Source organism: Eurosta solidaginis, chromosome 1, assembly GCF_040869045.1.
Source record: "Eurosta solidaginis isolate ZX-2024a chromosome 1, ASM4086904v1, whole genome shotgun sequence".
NCBI lineage: Eukaryota > Metazoa > Arthropoda > Insecta > Diptera > Tephritidae > Eurosta > Eurosta solidaginis.
Genome location: NC_090319.1, coordinates 8,810,203 through 8,833,042, shown reverse-complemented (window position 1 = coordinate 8,833,042; position 22,840 = coordinate 8,810,203). Strand labels below are relative to the sequence as shown.

At 34.7% G+C, this 22,840-nt stretch overlaps 1 protein-coding gene across 5 annotated transcripts in view; it reads left to right on the top strand.

The window, feature by feature from the left end:
* Nucleotides 1-22,840, top strand: part of LOC137248457 (irregular chiasm C-roughest protein-like) — a 614,955-nt gene that overhangs the window by 210,913 nt on the left and 381,202 nt on the right. For 4 of the 5 annotated variants that reach the window (XM_067779403.1, XM_067779390.1, XM_067779396.1 and 1 more), the window contains exon 2: nt 9,727-10,151. In XM_067779403.1, coding sequence (XP_067635504.1) covers nt 9,968-10,151 — 184 coding nt within the window. In that variant the 5' untranslated portion in view covers nt 9,727-9,967. Of the gene's footprint in view, nt 1-7,672; nt 7,882-9,726; nt 10,152-22,840 lie in introns of those variants that run through there. The other variant, XM_067779392.1, reaches the window with a different exon arrangement.

The window sequence follows — 22,840 nt, the reverse complement described above, 5'->3', positions numbered from 1 at the left end:
CTAAAATATCTGTAAATTTCCATTTTAAAGTTGTATCAAATGAGCACTAAAACTTTCTGGAATAATGTTCCACATTTTGATAGCGCTAATGAAAAACATTCGGCTGGATGTAAGTGTACTATGTCTGGAAATTACCAAGGTATTGAGTCTCTGAGATCTGGTTATTGAGTCTCTTTTCTGTAAATAATCGATAGCTTTTCGATAATAAACCGATAACTTTTTGATAACAATCCTCTAATTTTTCGATTAAAAATCAGTAACTTATTTATAACATCGATAGCAAATTTATAGAAATCGTTTCAATTCAATATAAACTCAATTTCTTTCATACCAATAATTTTACTTTTAAGCTAGCAGGCTGTGCCTTAGAATATTATTTTTTAGTGTATCTTTCCAAATAGCTTTTTAAAAATACCTCCATAATTTATGCCATCTGAACATTCATAGGCATGTACGTGTTTTTCGAACTAAATGTAGACATAAATGACGCTGATGCTATTATTTAGCTTTGCTAGCTAAAAACTTGAAAAATTTCTTCAAATGCTCTAAGTGAAACACCCACCTGAAAGCAATATTTTTCAATGGCGATAAAATTTCAAACAAAAGGGCCACATTACCATGAAACAGGCGATGCATATATGTATGAAATCTTTTTATATGTATACGTACATGTTTATGTATATAAATGCTCCGACAATTTGTAAGCCTAGCGGAAACACTCATACAACTTTGTCATGAGAACATATACATAAATAGAAGCAGAAAGAAAAAAAAAGTTGGTTACGTTTGTTGCAGAAAATTGGAAAATTGTTATTTATAACTACATATATATATGTACGTGCAGTTACCTACGACGGAACCACATTTTACTTTGATGAAGTTGCACGAAGCATGGACTAACAACTAAGTTGCGCGAAGAAATGTTGCATGCAACATGCATGTATGTATGTATGAGAGCAGTGTAATTTTTACTAGTCTTCACTTAAATACGCAAAAAAGAAACTTCAACGTAACTGCATACTCCCTTAGATTAAAGTTGTTTTTTTTTCTGACGTCCCATTTGCCACCATCGCCGTAACAGTTATTTCCTTAGTACTTTGTAAATTTTTCATTTTAATGTGAAAGAAATTAAGATGAATAATACTTGTGTTACGGGGAGAGAGAGAGTTACACATAGAGAGAGAGAGATAGAAAAGCAGCAGCAACCGTAAGCGGCAGCGGCAAAGTGGCAAGCAACGATGAAGTATGGCAGCAAAAGTCATGCCAGCAGCGCTTTATGATTTGGAAGTGCGGTGAGTGTTGCAACTACATAGAACGACTGCTTCTTTAAAAGAGAGTGGGATTGTGCAAATTAAGAATGCGCCACAATGCGACACAAGTGTACTTAACACTCACTCATTTATTTTCTTTTTAGTATAAATTTTTTTTCGTTTTCAACGCTTTTTGTTAGACGTTTTTAACATTTGTTTTTTTTTTTTTTATTAATTTCTTTCTAACAAAATGAGTGCCTTAGTTGGCTTTACGAGTTATAATGTTAAGTGTCAATGTACATATGTACCACGGGCAATGCAGGCAGTTGGTACAGTCATCTACCTGCATAGCAATTAAAGTCGTATTTGGTGCACCAGTGCGTATGAGTAATATTTTAGCGTTAGATGGTGCACGAGGCCAATGCTATGCATAGTGGGCTGAAATCTCAAATATACATATGTGGAGAAAATGGCACTTACATAAATAATAATACCATATACATTATTAAAAAATAGAAGAAAAAAATCAAACACAAAAAAATAAAAAACATGATATAAGCACACAAGGCTATTCCCATTTAACGTATATGAAAGAAACTGTGCTAGTTTTCAGAGATACAATTTGTCAAAATCTGAAAAATATTACCACCACAACAATATTTCGTTTTGGAAAATAAAAGCAAGCAGTAATCGCCTAGGCCCCATGTAAAGAGATAGGACTTAGGCGATTATTGCATGTGATCACGGATATTTTTCCTACAGACACAATTCTTATTTGTTCTCGGACAGAAGTTGCGTTCAATACCTACCTGGAATAGCTTGTTGAACGTCGTAAAATAAGCCAAGAAAAGAAATAAAAAGACAACAAGAACCCTAATGCCGTTTTTAAATGGATATGGTAGTGCTGTTTCAAAAGGGAATTTCAAAAAGTGTATGTCAAATGATGGAGAAGAAGAAGTGGAAATACCTCTATATTTGCATCATGATAAAAAGGCTACAGTGATTTTATACATATACAAAGAAAATTTTGTTATAAATCCGTTTTTTCAGTGCTGCATAATTAACTTGATTTTTATATAAAACAAGTAAAGGTGTCTAAGTTCAGGTGTAAAGAACGTTATATACTCAGCGTGAGCATTAATTCTACATTTCGTTTCAGATAAATTACTTTTCTACATAACACGTGGCACCGCCCGTTTAAAAAAATGTCTTCCAATTTCCTCTTACAACAAAACTTAATAAGTGAAATATCATTGATTCAAAACTATTTTTTGCTAAGTTATAGCTTATTATTCTTATCTTATAGGGTCGTACCCTTTTAAACTTGTTTTATATCTAAGTTGCCGGGGTCTTTAATTTATCCCATCCATTTTTACTAGAAATATTTTCTGCTATAAGGAAAATGTGTATACCAATTTCATTACGATATGCTAATTTTTCTTCGAGTTATGGCTCCCGAAATATAGAAAATTGCTTAGTCATAAAAGGGGCGGTGCCACGCCAATTTTTAAGATTTTAACTTTTTCCTATTTATTGTTATAAATCCATTTGGGAAATGAAATACCATGGATATAAAACTCTTTTTTGCAAAGATATAGCTTATTTTATTCGTCCACGACCCTTTTCAAAATCTTTTATATAAAAGTGGGCGTAGTCTTTAACCGATTTCGTTAATTTTTTTTCACAGCATTCCCTATAGTAAAGGCAAACTCTGCCGAATTTTGCTACGATAGGTTTTACGATTTTTGATTTATGATTAATAATATTTGCAAAATTTATTTTATTACAAATGGGCAGTGCCGCGCCCATTTAAAAAAAAAATTTGAAATTTTTATCAAGAGTCTCAATGTCAGTCCGCACGTCAAATTTCAACATTCTAGGTTTATTATTTACTAAATAATCAAGTTTTTTGTGTTTCCCAAAATGTTATATATATAAAAAGTGGGCGTGGTTATCATTTCGCTCAAATTACTCAAGTTATCGTGTTAAGGGACGGACGGATTTTGATGTATGGAAGTCTATATCTATCTCGATTCCTTCATAACTGTACAACCAACCGTTATCCAATCAAAGTTAATATACTCTGTGTGTAAAGCACGGAATTGTGTATTGTGGCGAATATTAGTATCACTATGCTATGCACTATGTTATTACCACAACAATAAAAACATTAGAGCAAGTCACACTTGTGTACATGAACACATCAATCATCATTTACACACATTCATACAAGCCAACAAAGAGATATCTCACACACACGCATGTAGTCATCAGCCAAAGTAGTTACTCACACATGCACACGCATATGGCTATAAGAAAAGCATGAACTACAAATATACATGTACCTAACTGGCAACGAAGCATGAGATAAAACTGTTCTCGAACAGAATTTCGCGAAACGACTAGACCTTAGGAGAAATGGGTGAACGAGGAAACCGAAGTAGAAAAAGGCGCAAACTGAGGAATCAGCAATCAGTTTCATTTAAACACGATTTTGTGAATTACGTGATATTGAAATATAATTGTACTACTCCCAAAGTAGACTAAATAAAGACCGTTTCGCAATACTGAATATTGGAATTATTTAATCGACAATTCAGCGATACGATTTTAGCAGAAGAAGCAAAATAATTGGAATTCCCCGAAATTCGTTACAATATATTAAGCCTTGTGTTTTTAAAATCCTTTGGCTCAGAGCTTCACAATAGAGCGTATCACTAATAAAATGTGAAAATATACCCCCGGATTCGAATACTAACTTCGTGGAGATGTGAAAAGTATATAGCAGCAAAACTAGGTTTTCCTTTATAACTGTCCTAATTGATGTTGTTGCTGTTTAAGTAGTGCTTCGTCCCATCAAATATGTGTGACTTCTCACAAATTGTCCTCAATATCCTCTCAAAGGAGTCCCACGAAACTTGCAGTTTCAACAGGCAAGGACAAGAGAGAAAGGGGTGTTCGAAGTGTTGGTTCCACAGTGTAAATGATAAGATGGTTGGTATCATATGAGGACACCTAGTTGATCATTAATTGCAATTAGTCATTCATTGTTGTAAAGGTACTAACTAACGGCACAGCTCGTCTGGAGAAGTCATTAACTTTTCTAGCTAGATGCGTTGTATAGATGTTTTGCTAAAAGCGACACTCGAGCAGTATATATAAAGAAAAAGTGTGAATAAAATGAGAAAAGAAAGATTGGTAGATCAATAGTTTGTATTATCTAAATAAATAAATTACTATATTTTTAGCATTCACCAAATATTCAAAAGTTATATCCACCTTTGTCATAGAAAACACAGAGAAAAGCCCAATTTCACCGCTTAGACAGAGTGTCGAAATTATTATACTCAGCTGAGGAGAGATCACAGAGTATATTAACTTTGTTCGCATAACGGTAATCCGTAACGGCATAAACTAATCGAGATAGATATAGACTTCTATATATCAAAATGATCTGGGTGAAAAAAGAAATTCATTTAGCCATGTCCGTCCGTCCGTCCGTCTGTCTGTAAACACGATAACTTGAGTAACTTTTGAGGTATCTTGATGAAATATGGTATGTAGGTTCCTGGAAAAAGTGCGATAATTCATTACCAAAGACGGAAGTCAATTTATCTTGGTATAAAATATGGCCAAAATCCGACTATGACCACGCACACTTTTCCGATATCGAAAATTACGAAAAATTACAAAAATGCCATAATTCTGTACCAAGTATGAAAAAAGAGATGAGACATGGTGATTGGATTGGTTTTTTGACGCAAAATATAACTTTAGAAAAAACTTTGTAAAATGGGTGTGACACCTACCATATTAAGTAGAAGATAATGAAAAAGTTCTGCAGGGCGAGATCAAAAGCCCTTGGAATTTTGGCAGGAATACTTTTCGTGGTATGACATTTATAAATAAATTAGCGGTATCCGACAAAAGATGTTCTGGGTCACCCCTGTCCACATTTTGTTCGATATCTCGAAAACGCCTTCACATATACAACTAAGGGCTTCTCCCTTTTAAAACCCTCATTAATACTTTTAATTTGATAACCATATCGTACAAATACATTCTAGAGTAACCCCTAGCCCACTCTTATTGCGATATCTCGAAAAGGCGTCCACCTATAGAACTAAGGCCCACTACGTTTTAAATAATCATTAACACCTTTTATTTGATACACATGTCATACAAACACATTCCAGGGTTACCCTAGGCTCATTTTGCTAAATGGTGATTTTCCCTTATTTCGTCTCCAAAGCTCTCAGCTGAGTATGTAATGTTCGGTTGCACCCGAACTTAGCCTTCCTTACTTGTTGTTTTTTTAGTTTGAGAGCGCCTCATAAGGCGCTGCGGATTCTAACCAGGTATGCACATTAAATTTTTTTTATTGCATATATCGGGATAATCTTTACTGCCGAACTATCGTAATTTTTATAAAACAGGTTTTTTATTTTGTTCTGTTATTCAATAAAAAAAACGCAAAAAAACAAAATGGTTTTAAAAAGACAAAAAATCTGAATAAAAAATTCTAATTCTTTATCTTCTATAGCCAAGGCTGCATAATAGCTTTAGTTATTAACAATTAACGAAAAAAAAAATTCCTTTTCGTTTTATATTTTTGGGTTGTTGTATAAAGAAAGCGTATTCCCTAAAATACTAAAAAAAGCACCAATTTCTTCATTTCCTATTCCCAGTCATAAGTTTAATTTATGCACAGGGCTTTCCGTTTCTAGCCCACTGTGCTGTATGTGCCGAATTGTCGTTTTCAAATGGGCAATTCATTTCTCCACTCTAGCAGTGAATTAGTGCTTTTCAAAGAAAGCTTAAACATATTTTAATAAGGTAGTATATTAAGAACTAAAGTTATGAAAAGTTAGTTGGAAATTGCAATGCAACAACAAAATGAAAAAAAAAAACACTCATTCTAAAAATTATAAAAAAAAAAGAGTTTGATGAACCTTTGTGAAAGCTATACTAAATTTTAGTTTGTTTTTTTGTTTGTAAACATCTTGACTCATGGTATGAGAGAATCGAGAATGTCAGCGTAACCCTAGCCTTGAAATGTGGTATGCTACATGCAGAATACAGAATGTAAGAGTATCAGTATATTTCCTCTACAATGTAACGAACGTAACGGTTTGTTATCGACTACTTGTCTCTTTGTTAAAGGGGTAATAACCACGAGACATAGGCGATTTATGGATACCTAATCGAAGTTTTATAAATTTGGTAGCGACAACAAAGGTTACCAATCTTTAGCGATTTTCTTTCTTCGAAATTTACTCTCTAAAATCTATCGATTATTTATTGAAAATGTATACATATGTTAACAAGAATTTATGAACTTGTTATCGAAAAAGTATCAATGTACAACTCGATAGATTTCTTTCCACAATGTTATCGATTTCTTATCAAAAAACTAAAAATATGGTATCGAAAAGTAATTGTCGAAAAGTTATCTGTTATTCATAGAAAGTTTATCGATACATTATCGAGAGGTTATCGTTTTATTTAATCGTTTCGATTTGTTATCAGAAAGTTATCGATATGTCATCAAAAAGTACTTAATATTTAATAGAAAACGTATCAATTTACAATCGGAATATTATCAGTTTCTATGGAAAATTCTAGATATTTTATTAAAAAGTTAGCGGATAAAAAAAGTTAATTATATAATATCGAAAAGTTATCGGTTTGTTAACGACGACTCATTTGCTTGTTGTGAAACAGACCTGATGTCTTTAACTTGTCGAATATATGCCGATAAGAATCCAATAAGAAGCCGATGACAAACCTATAGATGTTTCTAGGTTAATAAACACTAAAAGAATCAAAGGAAATGTCTAAACTTTTTTTAGACTTTAGCTTAGTAAGCACTTTAATGTAGGAAATCTAATTAATTACTTCATTAGCTTTCTATGTGAAATTGGTGTAACATAATAAACTGTAATTATTTATTTATTGTTTCTAATTTGTTTGCTTAATCATCCATATTTGTTGATAAAGTACATATGTACCGTTATGTATTTACTAAAATATCAGTTCATACTTTTGTGCATTTGGTATTGGAAACCTTGCAATAGCAAATATAAGCTAGGGATCGTGAACAACTTTTTTGCATGTTCAATATTTTCTTTGCACAATTAGTTTCCGATTGACAGGTGCGGATTTACTATTCTATGTTAAGAAAATATACTACAGCTTTTAATGTGGCATATTTGCAATGACGTTGCAAATGCATAGCCGAATATTTTGTTATTGTATAAATATACTACACCAGCTTGCAAATGCAATTATCCTATACCATTTGCACAAAATCCTGAACTCACTTACTATAATACAAAAATTCATTGCCATAAACATTTGTATTTTTTTTTTTTTTTTTCTCAAAATTGTTCTTCTTTTTCCTCTTTCAGCATTTACCGATGGACTAAGTTTTTTAATGGAAAATTGTGCGCATTTTATGGAAGAAAGCAAGCAATGTGACGAAACATGTTAATGAAAGAAAAAACGGCAAAAGCAGTAAAACAAAATTACCCAATTAAAAGAACAACTTTTTAAACTGCCATGAGTTATAATAAGCGCGAATTTAAGAGAGCGCTCAAAACAAAAAAAAAAACTATGAATACTAAGAAAAGTGTGTGTCCAACAAAAACCATTTTGTTACAGACTTCACGCGAAATGTAATTCCTTTTGAATATTCTAATCGTTTTCTCTGCACTCATCGCTATTTTATTGCATAAATCAAAAAGCAGTTAGTTCATAAACCGTCAAGCATCCAATAAACAATAAAATTGCTCAAAACAAAAGTGAACGAAATCAAATTAATTTTTATTTTCCTTTACTTTACTAACTTTGAATTTATTTGTGGAAGTAGGAAATGCTTTATGCGCTACATCAAATATTTAAGGCTTCACTGCGCGGCTCTCTTAGTGTAGGGCTCGCTTCCATTTTTGAAGGCTACCCCCTGAAACCTTGCCTCCCACGGTCCGCCTATTTCCCCGTTGCTTTGACCGCGATTAGCATTACTTTGGAGACAGGTGCGCGCAACATGAGCTCCAAAGCTTCACTTCTTCTAACGAGTCAGGCTGCACATATCTGCTGACTGTATTTCACCTGTCACTTTCACACGTCGCATTGTTGATAACACATCCCAAACAAAGGTCGCCAAAGGATTCCTCTACTTTTCTACGCTGTTATTATATATATGGAATACGCCGTCTATATTTTCGTAGTATGGGTAGTTCAGATTTTTAATCTTCCCCATCTGGTGGAGATAATTACGGAAGTATCGATCTTCGCTTAAACATTTTGTCAGGCGGAAGTTGACCTCTTTGGTTGCTTCATCCATAGGTCCACCTTTAGGTATAGTTCCCTGATTCCTGTAACACCTATTGCTACTATGTTGTTGATAACACCGTCAGATTTATTTTTTTCGTACCTGTAGGATAGCATCTCCATTACTTACTCCCGTGCTGCACTGTTAAACTTCTTTTGTTTCCTCCTCACTTCATGTGATCAATAATACTCAAGATCTGAATACCGGTACGCATACTACAAAAAAAAAGGGTCTAGCAAAGCAAAAAAGTAAAAATTTCGGAACTACATGCCATTTTCGAGTAGTTGTGTGTCCCAACACAAATGGGAAGGTTAAGTGGCAACCCTTGCTGGTACTTAATTATTATGCTATTTACTTGAGTATTGGCGGCCATCGTGGTGTGACGGTAGCGTGCTCCGCCTACCACACCGAAGATCCTGGGTTCGCGCCCCGGGCGAAGCAAATATCAAGATTTTAGAAGTAAGGTTTTTCAATTAGAAGAAATTTTTTCTAAGCGGGGTCGCCCTTCTGCAGTGTTTGGCAAGCACTCCGAGTATATTTCTGCCAAGAAGAGCTCTCAGTAAAAACTCATGCTGTTCGGAGTCGGCGTAAAACAAGTAGGTCCCGCACCGCCAATTTGGTAGGAAAAATTAAAAGGAGCACGACGCAAATTGGAAGGGAAGCTCGGCCTAAAACCTATTCGGAGGTTATCGCGCCTTATATTTATTTTATTTTTTTTTTATTTGAGTATTTGTTGGTTTATTGATTCGTTTCGTTAAACTAAATCAGATAAAATTTTTGTAATTTTAAAATATTGAATAAAATTTAAATCGTTAGCTCACTGTTTTCAAGCATATTCAATCATTCCGTCAAGCATATTCAGCCAAAATTGTTATTTGAAAATTGATTGACGCGGAATAATCAAAAAACATGACAACTAACCAAACAAAAAGAAGACAATTTGAAGAAAATACAAGATCTGTGCTTAATATTTTATCGGTTGTTTAAATCAAAATTAAAAGTTTTGAACGGGTTTAAATTGATATCAAAAGACTTATAAAAGCACTTGTATTAAATTACGAAATAAATGAAACAAATTTTTTTTGATAAATTTTTTTTTCGTATATTTTTTTTGTATATTTTTTTAAACCAAAATAATTGCAGATGTCAAATAAATAACGGAAAATAGAATGTGAAAAAATTTAACATCAAAAATGTGCAACACAAATGCAATCGTTTATGCAAATATCGGCCGCAGATTAGATAAATTAAAAGGCAAATTTCGTCATTCAACAACATAAGAAGAAAAGTTTAGCAAGAATTATTAAGAATACAAAAAGGGTTGAAACAACAAAACGAAAAGTTCTGCACTAAAAAACATAAACAAGAAGTGATAAAAACCAAAATGAAAACGGCAAGGATTAGCGCTGCATTAGCAATTACAGCAACTACAAACATGTTTCAACAGCAGCGAAGACGACAGCACTGCCGATGTGTGGACGTTAAAAATCAAATAAGAAGTCTGCAGCATTTTCGGAGGCAGCTTAGATTTATATTAACTTCCCTTATCATCATCATTTGCATGCAAGGTAAGTTTCAATTATATCATAAAATGTTCTATTTATGATATTTAAGAAATGCGTGTTATTGCGTAGAACAAGGAAAAATGCCGCCGACTTTGGTGTGCTATGTATTTACAAAGAAGTATTTAATTTTTTATCCACAGTAGATAACTGATTAGCGCACGATACGATTTTTATGGAACTCAAACTGTTCTGTAAAAGCTAGGACCGTTATTCAATTTTTTTTGTAAGACATGCCTCTCATATCGCATATGTGATAGAAGTCCAAGCCTCCCTTAAGGATCTGTCCTAGGGCCAACGCTATGGAATGTGATATATGACGGTGTGCTGCAAATCGACCTTCCCAGAGGCACGCAAATTGTCGGTTATGCATATGATATTGTCGTAATAGCAGTGGCCAAGAAACTGGATCTGCTCGAAGCATTATGAAATGACGCCGTCGGAAGAATAAAAGAATGGCTGACGAAGATGGGGCTGGAGATGGCTAGCAATAAGACAGAAGTGGGTTTGGTGAGCTCAAAGCAGACTGTGGATGAGTTATTCCTAATTATAGGAGATTATCAAATAAATTATTAGCCTTTCTTGAAAGTAAGTAAGGAGTAAATATTGACTTAAAACTAACTTTTAAGGAACAGTTCACTGCGGTGGGATGGGAGAGATAGTTTCTAGAGTTAGTGGAGCCCTAACGTAAATTATGACCAACATCGGCGGCCCATACGAAACTACCCGTCAGCTATTACTATTAGTCAACGTAGACAACGTCGATAATATTATATGCAGCACCAGTATGTCACGGATCTAAAATGACCCACCAAAAAGAGGTACTAGCAGCTTACCGTAATACTGCTTTACGAATAGCATAGCTAACAAGAAAAGGGCATGATTTGATCTACTCCTCATGATGTACTTGTATAGACATCCCATATTAAGATCGCAGATCCGAAAAATAATTTTCGTAAACTTTTATGAGTATCAACCCTTCAAACAATATTTATCACGAACAAATTTTGACCTTCATTGGAGAATTCTCTAGGGACAAAAGTTATATGTGTGCAGTTTTATCGGCTCTGGTTATAAGAAAACAAAAAAATGTATTAAAATTGAGAACATAGAGAAACCTGTTCTAATCCCTTTAACTGTTTCCAATCGGGACTAAAATTTATATGTGATATAACTTGGCATCACCGTGTGAAGGTGTGAAACCGGCAATAATTTGATTAATGAGGACCAACCTAATATTTATAGCATACATTTTTAATTTTTCAGCGCTTTTTTATGCTCTTAAACATAATAGTAGCGGCCACCGTGGTGTGATAGTAGCGTGCTCCGCCTATCACACCGTATGCCCTGTGTTCGCACCCCAGGCAAATCAACATCAAAATTTTAGAAATAAGGTTTTTCAATTAGAAGAAAATTTTCTAAGTGCGGTCGCCCCTCGGCAGTGTTTGGTAAGCGCTCCGGGTGTTTTTCTGCCATGAAAAGCTCTCAGTGAAAACTCATCTGCCTTGCAGATGCCGTTCGGAATCGGCATAAAACATGTAGGTCCCGTCCGGCCAATTTGTAGGGAAAATCAAGAGGAGCACGACGCAAATTGGAAGAGAATCTCGGCCTTAGCTCTCTTCGGAGGTTATCGCGCCTTACATTTATTTTTTTTTAACATAATAGTTCAATCATTAGGTTAGACTCGCTATTAAACTTTTGACCAATTTACTTATTACGCAGTTTTAAATTTATTATAGGGTGAAAAATATTTTATAGCCCCTATTTTGACTTACATACTTTATTTACTACGTTTCTATAAAAATATGCACGCTACTCGCAACTGCCGATGGGTAAAAGATGAGTTGGTAAGATTGACTCCTGCTACAGCTAATGACTGTTGTTGTATGATATATTTATATTTGTAACAAGATTCCCCTCTCGTATATGAGGTTGCCAATTGAGTTGAAGAAGCTCTGAAGCTAAAAAGGTTTGTATTGCGCTCATCAATCCCTTGATTCGCAGCTAATGATCGTCCTTGAGCTTCATTGAATAGGAAATTTGAGGCATTTAAAATTGAAAAGACAAATCTATAGGTATCAATGAAATCCTTGGTTTTAAAATTTTTTGTTTTCGAAATTTTCCTATAAAATTAATTGCTTCAATGACATTCGTAAAAGTTTTGTGATGAAAAACCTTTTCCTTCCCACTACATAAGCATGGAGAATCGAAATAATGAAGCATAAATATTATGATATTATGGGCCCTGTTTTAAGGATTAATTGATGAGGATATATTTCTGTTGGCTCCGAAGAGCTAATAAACTCAATCGGATATGCACATCTTGAGGCTCTTCCACGAATGTGTTAATATAGTGATAAGTTTTCTTGGTTCTAGTGATATTAACATCCTCATTTATAGTTTGTAAAGATAGATACAATATTTCGAAGAAACATTAGCTATTAAAGCTTCGGGTGATCTCATAATTTCTCAAAAGCTTGCAGGAAAAGAAATCAAATCTGTTAGTGAAGAAATAGCCATAATTAATTTCAATAAGCTGTTGCTGAAGTGTTTCCTCCAAAATGCCCTCTCGTATTTCTAAAGAGAGTAAATTTTTATACGTAAAGCCATCTATAGATGAAAAAGCACGCATTTACTTCAACTGCGGCTGTTCCAGCAAGTAACAGCAAAGCACCACGCTTGTTATGATCATTACACCTTAAATTCTTAAGGGTTCGGCCTAAAACTTGCAGCGGCTGTTTATGAGTCATGGTGCATATCTCCCACACCCCCACTTTGGCCTGACCGTTTGCTTATGTTGCACATCGGTGTATCAGAAGTTTGCAGACAGTGGTCATTTAAATGCGGAGTTGTACATCCCCTACACAAAGGGTATCCGCGGTATCGTTTAAAGCAACTGCCATAGTTATTTCTCTTTTTGCTCTTACATCAATTAATAAAAAATTAAACACAAATGTTTCTTTCCGGTTCCTCAAGGCGTCTCCAAAAATACCAACTTTAAAGATAAAAAAAAAAAATACTAAAGGAATAACAGCCAAACCCAACTCTGCAATCAAACTGTGCGTGTTGAAATAACCTGATTTTTTAAGGCAGCCATAGTTCTGAAAGTCCCATTTGTCTTGTTTTTTTTCAATTCCATATATTACTGGTGCTGTTAGGACTTAACGTCATATAACTCCTTACCAATTTTCACTACCCCATTTGTATGGGAGGCGCCACGCAAAAAGCTCACCCCTTATTTTCTTAGTGTTGTTTAACTCTTTACTGGATTTTAATGCTCTTGGAATACTTCCAGAGATATGCTATATCAAACATTCCAATTGTATGGTAGGTGCCACTCCCTTTCTTTATATTGAAGTTATGTTTAGCCTATGACCATCTTTGAAAGGTTTCTAGTGGGTGATTCAAATTTAGTTGTGATCGGCCGATTCGTTTAGGGCGCAGCCCGATTTATACCTACATAGAAACATTCATAATTTTAACTTTATACATATATATAGATAGAACATGTAGATAGACTGAAGTTAACAAAAAATTTTAACGGCGGAAGATTAATAAACATCCAAAAGGAATAACAGCCAAACAACTCTGTAGTCAAATCTTAGCTGTTATAACAATCTAAGTTTGTACGGCAGCCATAGTTCTGATAAATCCCATTAGTAGGGAAGGTGCCACCCCCCTTTTCCCGAATTCCACATTTTACTGGAGGTGTTAGGACTTAACCTCATATAGCTCCTTACCAATTTTCATTATCCTACCATTACTACATCCAGAGATATGCAGTATGATAAATTTTATTTATGTGGTAAGTGCCACGCCCTCTTCTCTCCCATCCCACATTTTCTTGGGGGTGTTAGCGATTGATCTCATATAACTCCTTACTGAATTTCAATGTTCTAGCATGAACACCTTCAGAGTTATGTAGTACCAAATATTCATTTTGCATGGGAGCTGCCACGCCCCTTTTATATATCGATATTATTATTATCCTATGAATATCCCTCGAAGGTTTCTAGTGGGTTGTGCAAATTTGGCTGTGATCGGTCGATCCGTTTAGGACGCAAGTCGATGTATACCTACATACATACATACATAATTTGAATTTTATATATATAGAGTTTATGTTGCCTTATTTTGTTTTGTTGATTTTCTGACATGGTGTATAAATGATGTATATATATTGGAACGATTTTCTGTAATTCTTTGTCAAATTCCTTCTCGTGAACGAAAATCGACACTTGTTACGTTCAGATGAAGAGTGATCCAGATACGGATAGAAATTTAACATGCAAATGCAACAACAAATTGATCTAAATGGTTCACATTGTTGTTGCTTTTGCATGTTAAATCTCTACAGTATCTGGATCACGTTTGACGAATGACAGAAAATCGTTCCAATATGCATTTTATGTTGCACTGATTGCTTTTTTTATTTTAACAACAACATTACTTATCATAAAATTATCTGACCCATTTTCCTTTAAATGCAATACTTTTTTGAGTTACATAATTGACAATGTAAACTCAATTTGCATAAATTGAGCGTGAATAAAAATTATTGCATTGCCACAAAGATAACAATGAAAGAGTATACAATAATCGGACTCTTTTTAACTTTTGGTTTTCAATTTATTGTTTTTTTGTCAATCACATTTTTTTTTATTGCTCTTTGTTTGCAACATTTAAAATTTAATAGCATTGTATACTTGAGTTTATTTGTATAATTTGTCACTTTTTTGCTGAATTTGTTTGCATTTTTACAATGGTCGCTGTATTCGTGCTGCTGAAAAATAATTGGAAGTTTTTGCTCGTTTCAACGTGACTAACAGCGGCTTATCGCAGTTCATTTAATTGCATTATTTGATTACCAACGGTCTTTAATTTCTGTCAATGTGATATCAGTTTGGGAAAAAAATCCCACATGTGAGTGACGTTTTAAGAACTTATTTTTTAACGAATTTATATTTTATCAACTGTTGAGTGGACTATCCACCCTTTCTTGGCTGACGTTTCGAAAATGCCCTATCACAAAATTTGTGAGCTTGTGTACACAGTCGCTTATATCAGACACTGAGGTACCTTTATTGGTGCATATCAGAACGATTTTGCGTCAGCTCTTGTCAAATATTGTTAGCTGACAAACCGGTTTCGTTGTTGTGCCATCTTCGGTATAATTTTTTGTTAGTTTCAATATACATCAATTATCCACTCTGTTGAAAAATCAACAACAAAATTAATTAACTTATTGATTTAAGGAATTAAGAAGCCAATAACTTGTGCAAGTATAATTTTATTCTTAACTAAACTGGTACTCATTTGAAGTTTTTAATTTTTGGCATATTTAAATTTTTCTAAAATATCCCAACAAAAATTTAGTTTTCTCTAATTTAAATCTTGAGAATTTACTGCATCTTTGCTAAGAATGGCTGGACAGTTAACTAATCAATAATTCTTATAATGTGTTTTAATAAGAACTTAATGGAATGCAATCAAAATTTGCTTCCGTTAAACGTGCACAGACGCACACATCACTACTACCTCATAGTCTATCAATAACCAACAAATGTGACTTACGCTGTGTTGACTAATGATGCTAAAAATAAACGGGATTCCATTTTGCTATCAAAACATACTATGCGAAGTATGTATACATTCATATATATGTATATATGTTTGTATGTTTATATTGCAATGTTTAATGTTACTTTAGATTAAATCAGAATCGATGCGACTGATGTGACTACAATACAATTATCGAAGCACATGTGATGTGAATGTAAACTTTTGTGTAGTTATGGATATGTATGTGCTTTTTAGGGTGTGGTCCTACTTTATCAATTGATTTTTTATGCCTTTCATGAAGATGGAATGTTATATTAATTTCGTCACGAAACCCAAAATTGTAAGTCCTTAAAGGAAAATAGATAGACCCACCATTAATTATACCGAAATAATCAGGATGAAGAGCTGAGTTGATTTAGCCATGTCCGTCTGTCTGTTTGTATGCAACCTAGTCCCTCAATTTTTGAGACATCTTGATAAAATTTGGTGAGCGGGTGTATTTAGGTGTCCGATTAGACATTTGTCGGAACCGGCCGGATCGGACCACTATAGCATATATCCTCCATACAACCGATTTTTCAGAAAAAGAGGATTTTTGTCATATCTTGCTCAATTTAACAGATTGAAGCTTCAAACTTCACCATATACTTTCGGATATTGCACATTATGTTGCCTGAAAAAAATGATGAGATCGGTCGTATATGCAAAAAACGTGAAGCTTTGCATCCTCACACAAAGTACCTACCTATTTTTATACTCAGTTGAGCAGAGCTCACAGAGTATATTAAGTTTGATTGGATAACGGTTGGTTGTACATATATAAAGGAATTGAGATAGATATAGACTTCCATATATCAAAATAATCAGGATCGAAAAAAAATTTGATTGAGCCATGTCCGTCCGTCCGTCCGCCCGTTAACACGATAACTTGAGTAAATTTTGAGGTATATTGATGAGATTTGGTACGTAGGTTCCTGAGCACTCATTTCAGATCGCTATTTAAAATGAACGATATCGGACTATAACCACGCCCACTTTTTCGATATCGAAAATTTCGAAAAACCGAAAAAGTGCGATAATTCATTACCAAAGACAGATAAAGCGACGAAACTTAGTAGATGAGTTGAATTTATGACGCAGAATAGAAAATTAGTAAAATTTTGGATAATGGGCGTGGCACCGCCCACTTTTAAAAGAAGGTAATTTAAGAGTCTTGCAAGCTGTAATTTGTCAGTCGTTGAAGATATCATGATGAAATTTGGCAGGGACGTTACTCCTATTACTATATGTACGCCTAATAAAAATTAGCAAAATCGGAGAAGGACCACGCCCACTTTTAAAAAAAATTTTTTTTAAAGTAAAATTTTAACAAAAAATTTAATATCTTTACAGTATATAAGTAAATTATGTCAACATTCAACTCCAGTAATGATATGGTGCAACAAAATACAAAAATAAAAGAAAATTTCAAAATGGGCGTGGCTCCGCCCTTTTTCATTTAATTTGTCTAGGATACTTTTAACGCCATAAGTCGAACAAAAATTAACCAATTCTTTTGAAATTTAGTAGGGGCATAGATTTTATGATGTTAACTGTTTTCTGTGAAAAAGGGCGAAATCGGTTGATGCCACTCCCAGTTTTTATACACAGTCGTTCGTCGGTCCTTCCGCATGGCCGTTAACATGATAACTTAAGCAAAAATCGACATATCTTTAATGAACTTAGTTCACGTACTTACTTGAACTCACTTTATCTTGGTATGAAAAATGAACGAAATCCGACAATGACCACGCCCACTTTTTCGATATCGAAAATTACGAAAAATGAAAAAAATGCCATAATTTTATACCAAATACGAAAAAAGGGATTAAACATGGTGAGGTAATTGGATTAGTTTATTGATGCGAAATATAACTTTAGAAAAAACTTTGTAAAATGGGTGTGACACCTACCATATTAAGTAGAAGAAAATGAAAAAGTTCTACAGGGCGAAATAAAAAACCCTTAAAATCTTGGCAGGTATTATATATATAAATAAATTAGCGGTATTCAACAGATGATGTTTTGGGTCACCCTGGTCCACATTTTGGTCGATATCTGGAAAACGCCTTCACATATACAACTACCACCACTCCCTTTTAAAACTCTCATTAATACCTTTAATTTGATACCCATATCGTACAAACACATTATAGAGTAACCCCTGGTCCACCTTTATGGAGATATTTCGAAACGGCGTCCACCTATAGAACTAAGGCCCACTCCCTTTTAAAATACTCATTAACACCTTTCGTTTGATACCCATATTGTTCAAAAACTAATTCTGGGGTCATCCCTGGTCCACCTTTATGGCGATATCTCGAAACGGCGTCCACCTATGGAACTAAGGCTTAATCGCCTTTAAAATACTCATTAACACCTTTCATTTGATACCCATATCGTACAAACTCATTCTAGAGTCACCCCTGGTCCACCTTTATGGCGATATCTCGAAAAGGCGACCACCTATACAACAACCACCACTCCCTTTTAAAACCCTCCTTAATACCTTTAATTTGATACCCATATCGTACAAACAAATTCTAGGGTCACCCCTGGTCCACCTTTATGGCGATATCTCGAAACGGCGTCCACCTATGGAACTAAGGATTACTCCCTTTTAAAATACTCATTAACACCTTTCTTTTGATACCCATATTGTACAAACAAATTCTAGAGTCACCCCTGGTCCACCTTTATGGCGATATCTCGAAACGGCGTCCACCTATGGAACTAAGGATTACTCCGTTTTAAAATACTCATTAACACCTTTCATTTGATACCCATATCGTACAAACGCATTCTAAAGTCAACCCTGATTCACCTTTATGGCTATATCCCTAAATGGCGTCCACCTATGGAACTATGGCCCACTCCCTCATAAAATACTCTTTAATGCCTTTCATTTGATACACATTCCAGGGTTTCCCTCGGTTCATTTTCCTACATGGTTATTTTCCCTTATGTTGTCACCACAGCTCTCAACTGAGTAGGTAATGTTCGGTTACACCCGAACTTAACCTTCCTTACTTGTTTATTTTATATTTATCCTAAAAATCGTTTAGGTATGTAGATCTGTTCACTATATATTTCTTATCATATACATCCGATTATTCGGAGATTACGAACGGGATAAGATTATTGTTCAGCCTCATTCATGAAAGGTATGAAGTCTTCGGCACAACCGAAGACAGTCCCTTCCTTACTTGTTTTATCTATATATATAAAAATTAATGTCCGTTTGTGTTAGCCTTATAGAAGCAAAAACTACACATCAATATAGCTAAACCATTATACAAACTTTTTCATCGAGTTTTGAAAATGGTTTAGGAACAAGTCCGAAACACCACCGGGACTAGGGTCTCGACACATGCTTTAGTACAGAGTAAGTTTTACACCGTTGGGTGACTAGGGTCTCGAGATATAGGCCAAAACATGGACCCGGATACCACTAGAATGTGTGTGTATTATGCATATCCAATGGAAGCTGTTCCTGAGTGCTTTAAAGAAATTTTCATTGTGATATTCGATTTAGTCGCATCAACCTGGCAAAACTGATAAATATGCATGCGAAGCCGAAACAAAGACATGAATTAATAATATCCACATACCTATTTACATACGTCCTATTCGATTTGCCTGAAATTTGGTATATAAATTTGCCTATATTAGTATTTACGATGCTTTTTTCCGGGAAGTAGACCAGAGCGGGACTGGGATTAGGACTAGGACTGGGACTGAGACTGATACCGAGACTCGGAGATGGGACTGAGACTCGAAATGGGACTGGAACAAAATACATACCACCCTCTGGGACTGGCAATAAGGGATGAAGAAGGATGAGAAGAACTTGAGAGAAGGAGAGGGAGACTGAGAAAGAGATAGAATGAGACGAAGATGGAGAAAGATGAAGCAAAAAAGAAGGAGGGAGGAGTGAATAAAAAGATGAGGAAAAAGTGTAGAGGGGGTAGGGCAGAGTTAGACGGAAAAAGCTTATTAAAATGTATGAAGATATACCCAATATTGGGCACAACAACGTCTGCCGGGTCTGTTAGTTCTATATAAAAATTGTAGAAAAAAGTTTACAAGGAACAAAGATCCTAGGTAATTCCAAGCCTGACATCAAGTTTTGTACAACTGTTTTATCTACTTTTAGCGACACTGTTCGCCACATTTTTTTTTTTTACTTCTGTGATGGTTTCTGTTGGTTTCCCTATTTTCACGTTGGGTTGATTCAAGTTTTTCCTAACATAATGTACATTATTATCTGCGAACCCCTTTTGGTTGATAGAAAATATTGATAAATTATTACGGCGACGTAAGAATAGCGTAAGACATTTTTGTAACACACTCTTTGACGTAAATCTCTGAGTTGGTGGCTCCCATCCTAAAGAAATGCGTAGATTTAGTCCCTTAGACTCTTCTGTCGAAATTTTCTGTCCAGGTGAGTTTTTCCGAACAGGAGTGTTCTCTTCACACTGCAAGCAGTAGAACTATGTAGCTCGCATATTTTTGAGATCCATATTCAAAGACATCTCGTCGTCCATAATAGCACACAATTTTTTATTTGCACATAGAGCTTACGTGCAAGGGAAATGCTTTTTGACGTCTGTTTTTCATTTCGCTTTGGACCTTTTTTTATTTTGTAGGCTTTAATACAATTTCTCTGTTTGATTCATGTGATTTGCACAAATGTAGGTAGATCACTTCATCCTAATTAAAGATAGAACATTATTCTCCAACTGGGCGTCTGCTGATCGCTTTGGGCGGCCACTTCTTTGTTCTTCACTAATTGAGATCCCACTATGTCATTACTAAAAAACGTAAAGTGAGTTCAAAATTTGCAGAACTTTATGTACCAGTTCTTGTATTTTACTCATCCGTACCTTTATACGGGTATTCTGACTGGACACTGCCTTTTGGAGTCACAAACCTTTAAATTACACTTAGTCCTTGAAAGCAGATGTAGGAAGTCCAGATTGGAGGAGCAAACGATCGAGCAGGTTTTGTGCTCGTGCCCTGCGATTTCAAGGTGAGCAAGTGACATTGGTCCTAGAAAGTTGGTCCAGTGTGCAAAGCATTCTGGGTATTTAAACGTTTAAACAGCAATATATCGGCACTCTGATGTTGGGGAATGTACCTAGCATTTTGTAGCAATATAGGAGTATTACATATATGCTAACAGGACACCGTCAGCTTATTCTTCGTGGATTTTAACTGCCTGTTTCTATGACATTGGCGAATAACTTTTTCAATATCAACCTTTCAAAAGGTAAGAACAATGTTATAACATAAACATTCCGTCCCACTTTGAGACAGCTAAGGGGTGTAGCACAGTAATCAAAGTTTCAGATTTCTGTATGTGCCAAAATGTTATAACTCATTTAATTAGGCTGAAGTAGCTTCGCGAAATTTGTGGTTCATAGTTAAAGTAGTTAACAAGCAAAATACCTATTGAAGATCATCTTTATTTTATAAAGTTGGTTTACATACTATCCTCCTTGTTTTCATTATAAGATTTATAAAACACTATTAGCATTGTCCAACCCGTGACCAAAAAAAGGCGTTAGTAGCAAGTGCTCGTAAGGCTCTATTGCTTTTCAGTTACTAAGACCTTCCCCAATATTTGAAGCTAAACAAAAACAGAAGTGACTTTGTCAGAAGCAAATAATTTCGGGATTTTTAGTAGAACTTTGTCGGATTCTTCCAGCTCGTAGTATTTGCCAAGAGGACGGAGTTATTTTATAGCATAGGTCCTGGTTTTTGTTTTTCAGTTTGGTCGTTAAATAAACTTCTTGTAACACTACAGCCTCATTCAATCTATGTGAGGTCCTCATGGACTGGCCAGTTCAACCTAACCCAACCTTGTCGTGTTCTTATCGGTTACAACCGATACCGATAAAATTATATAAAATAATACAAGGCGCGATAACATCCTAAGAGATTTAAAGCCTAGCTTTTCTTCCAATTTGCTTCGTGCTGCTTTTAATTTTTTTTACAAATTGGCGGGATGATACCTACATGTTTTATGCCGACTCCGTACGGCATCTGAAAACAGATGAATTTTTACTGAGAATCTTTTCACGGAAGACATACACTGGGCGTGTGTGCCGAGGGGCAAAACCGCTTAGAAAATCTTTTGTTGTAATTAAAAAAACTCGTTTTTAATTTTTCGATGTCGCTTTGTCCAGGTCTCGAACCCAGGATCTTCGGTGTGATAAGCAGTGCCCCCTATCTTGTTACTGATAGTGAGCTAGTTTAGTTTTGCTTAATACACAAAATAATGAAAGGAAATTCCAAAATTTTTCTCCTATCAAGAAACAGCAGAAAAACAGAGCAAAAATTCACCAAATGACATTTACATAACAGAGGGGTTAAAGGATGGGATGCATATGCGACATCGATTTTATATTTAAATATTATCGGTATATGTGACCCGGTCTATGAAAAGGTGGCTTATGACTCAAAAAAGAAATTTCGAGAAACAGCTCTTAAAGATAAACAATGCATTTCTTCAGTTTCTTAGTAGTAGTAATTTTTTTGAGCCATAAGCCACCTTTTCATAGACAGGGTCACATATGTTAGTTGAGTAATCGACACCGATATTAAATTGTTAACACTCCGATAAGATATCGATAACTTTTCGATATCCAATCGATAGCTTTTTGATAAATCGATATCTTTTTTCTATTTTTCGGAGTTTTTGATATCGTAAAAGTGGGACTGGTTGTGATTCGAAAATAAGTAATTTTAAGAAAATGGCAAACATTTAGTTCTACCTCCATCTAAATCTATCCACTTCCTTTGATTTCTCTACGTACCGAGCTATCAAGCAAAATTTTGTGGCAGAGTGTAATACATTTTCCCCTGAAATTATTTTGTTTTCAATATTGGATTAAAAGAGCAACTCAAGGTACAAACAAACAAAACTTAATCAATTTACAATAATAACTTTCATATCTGAATGAATAAATCGTCGTAATATTCTAATATAAATATATTTACAAATATAAATGTGCATAAAAAAATATGATACGCGGGAATACTCCCAAAATATCCAAATCATGTCAATGCTTAAAGTTTTTTAATAAATT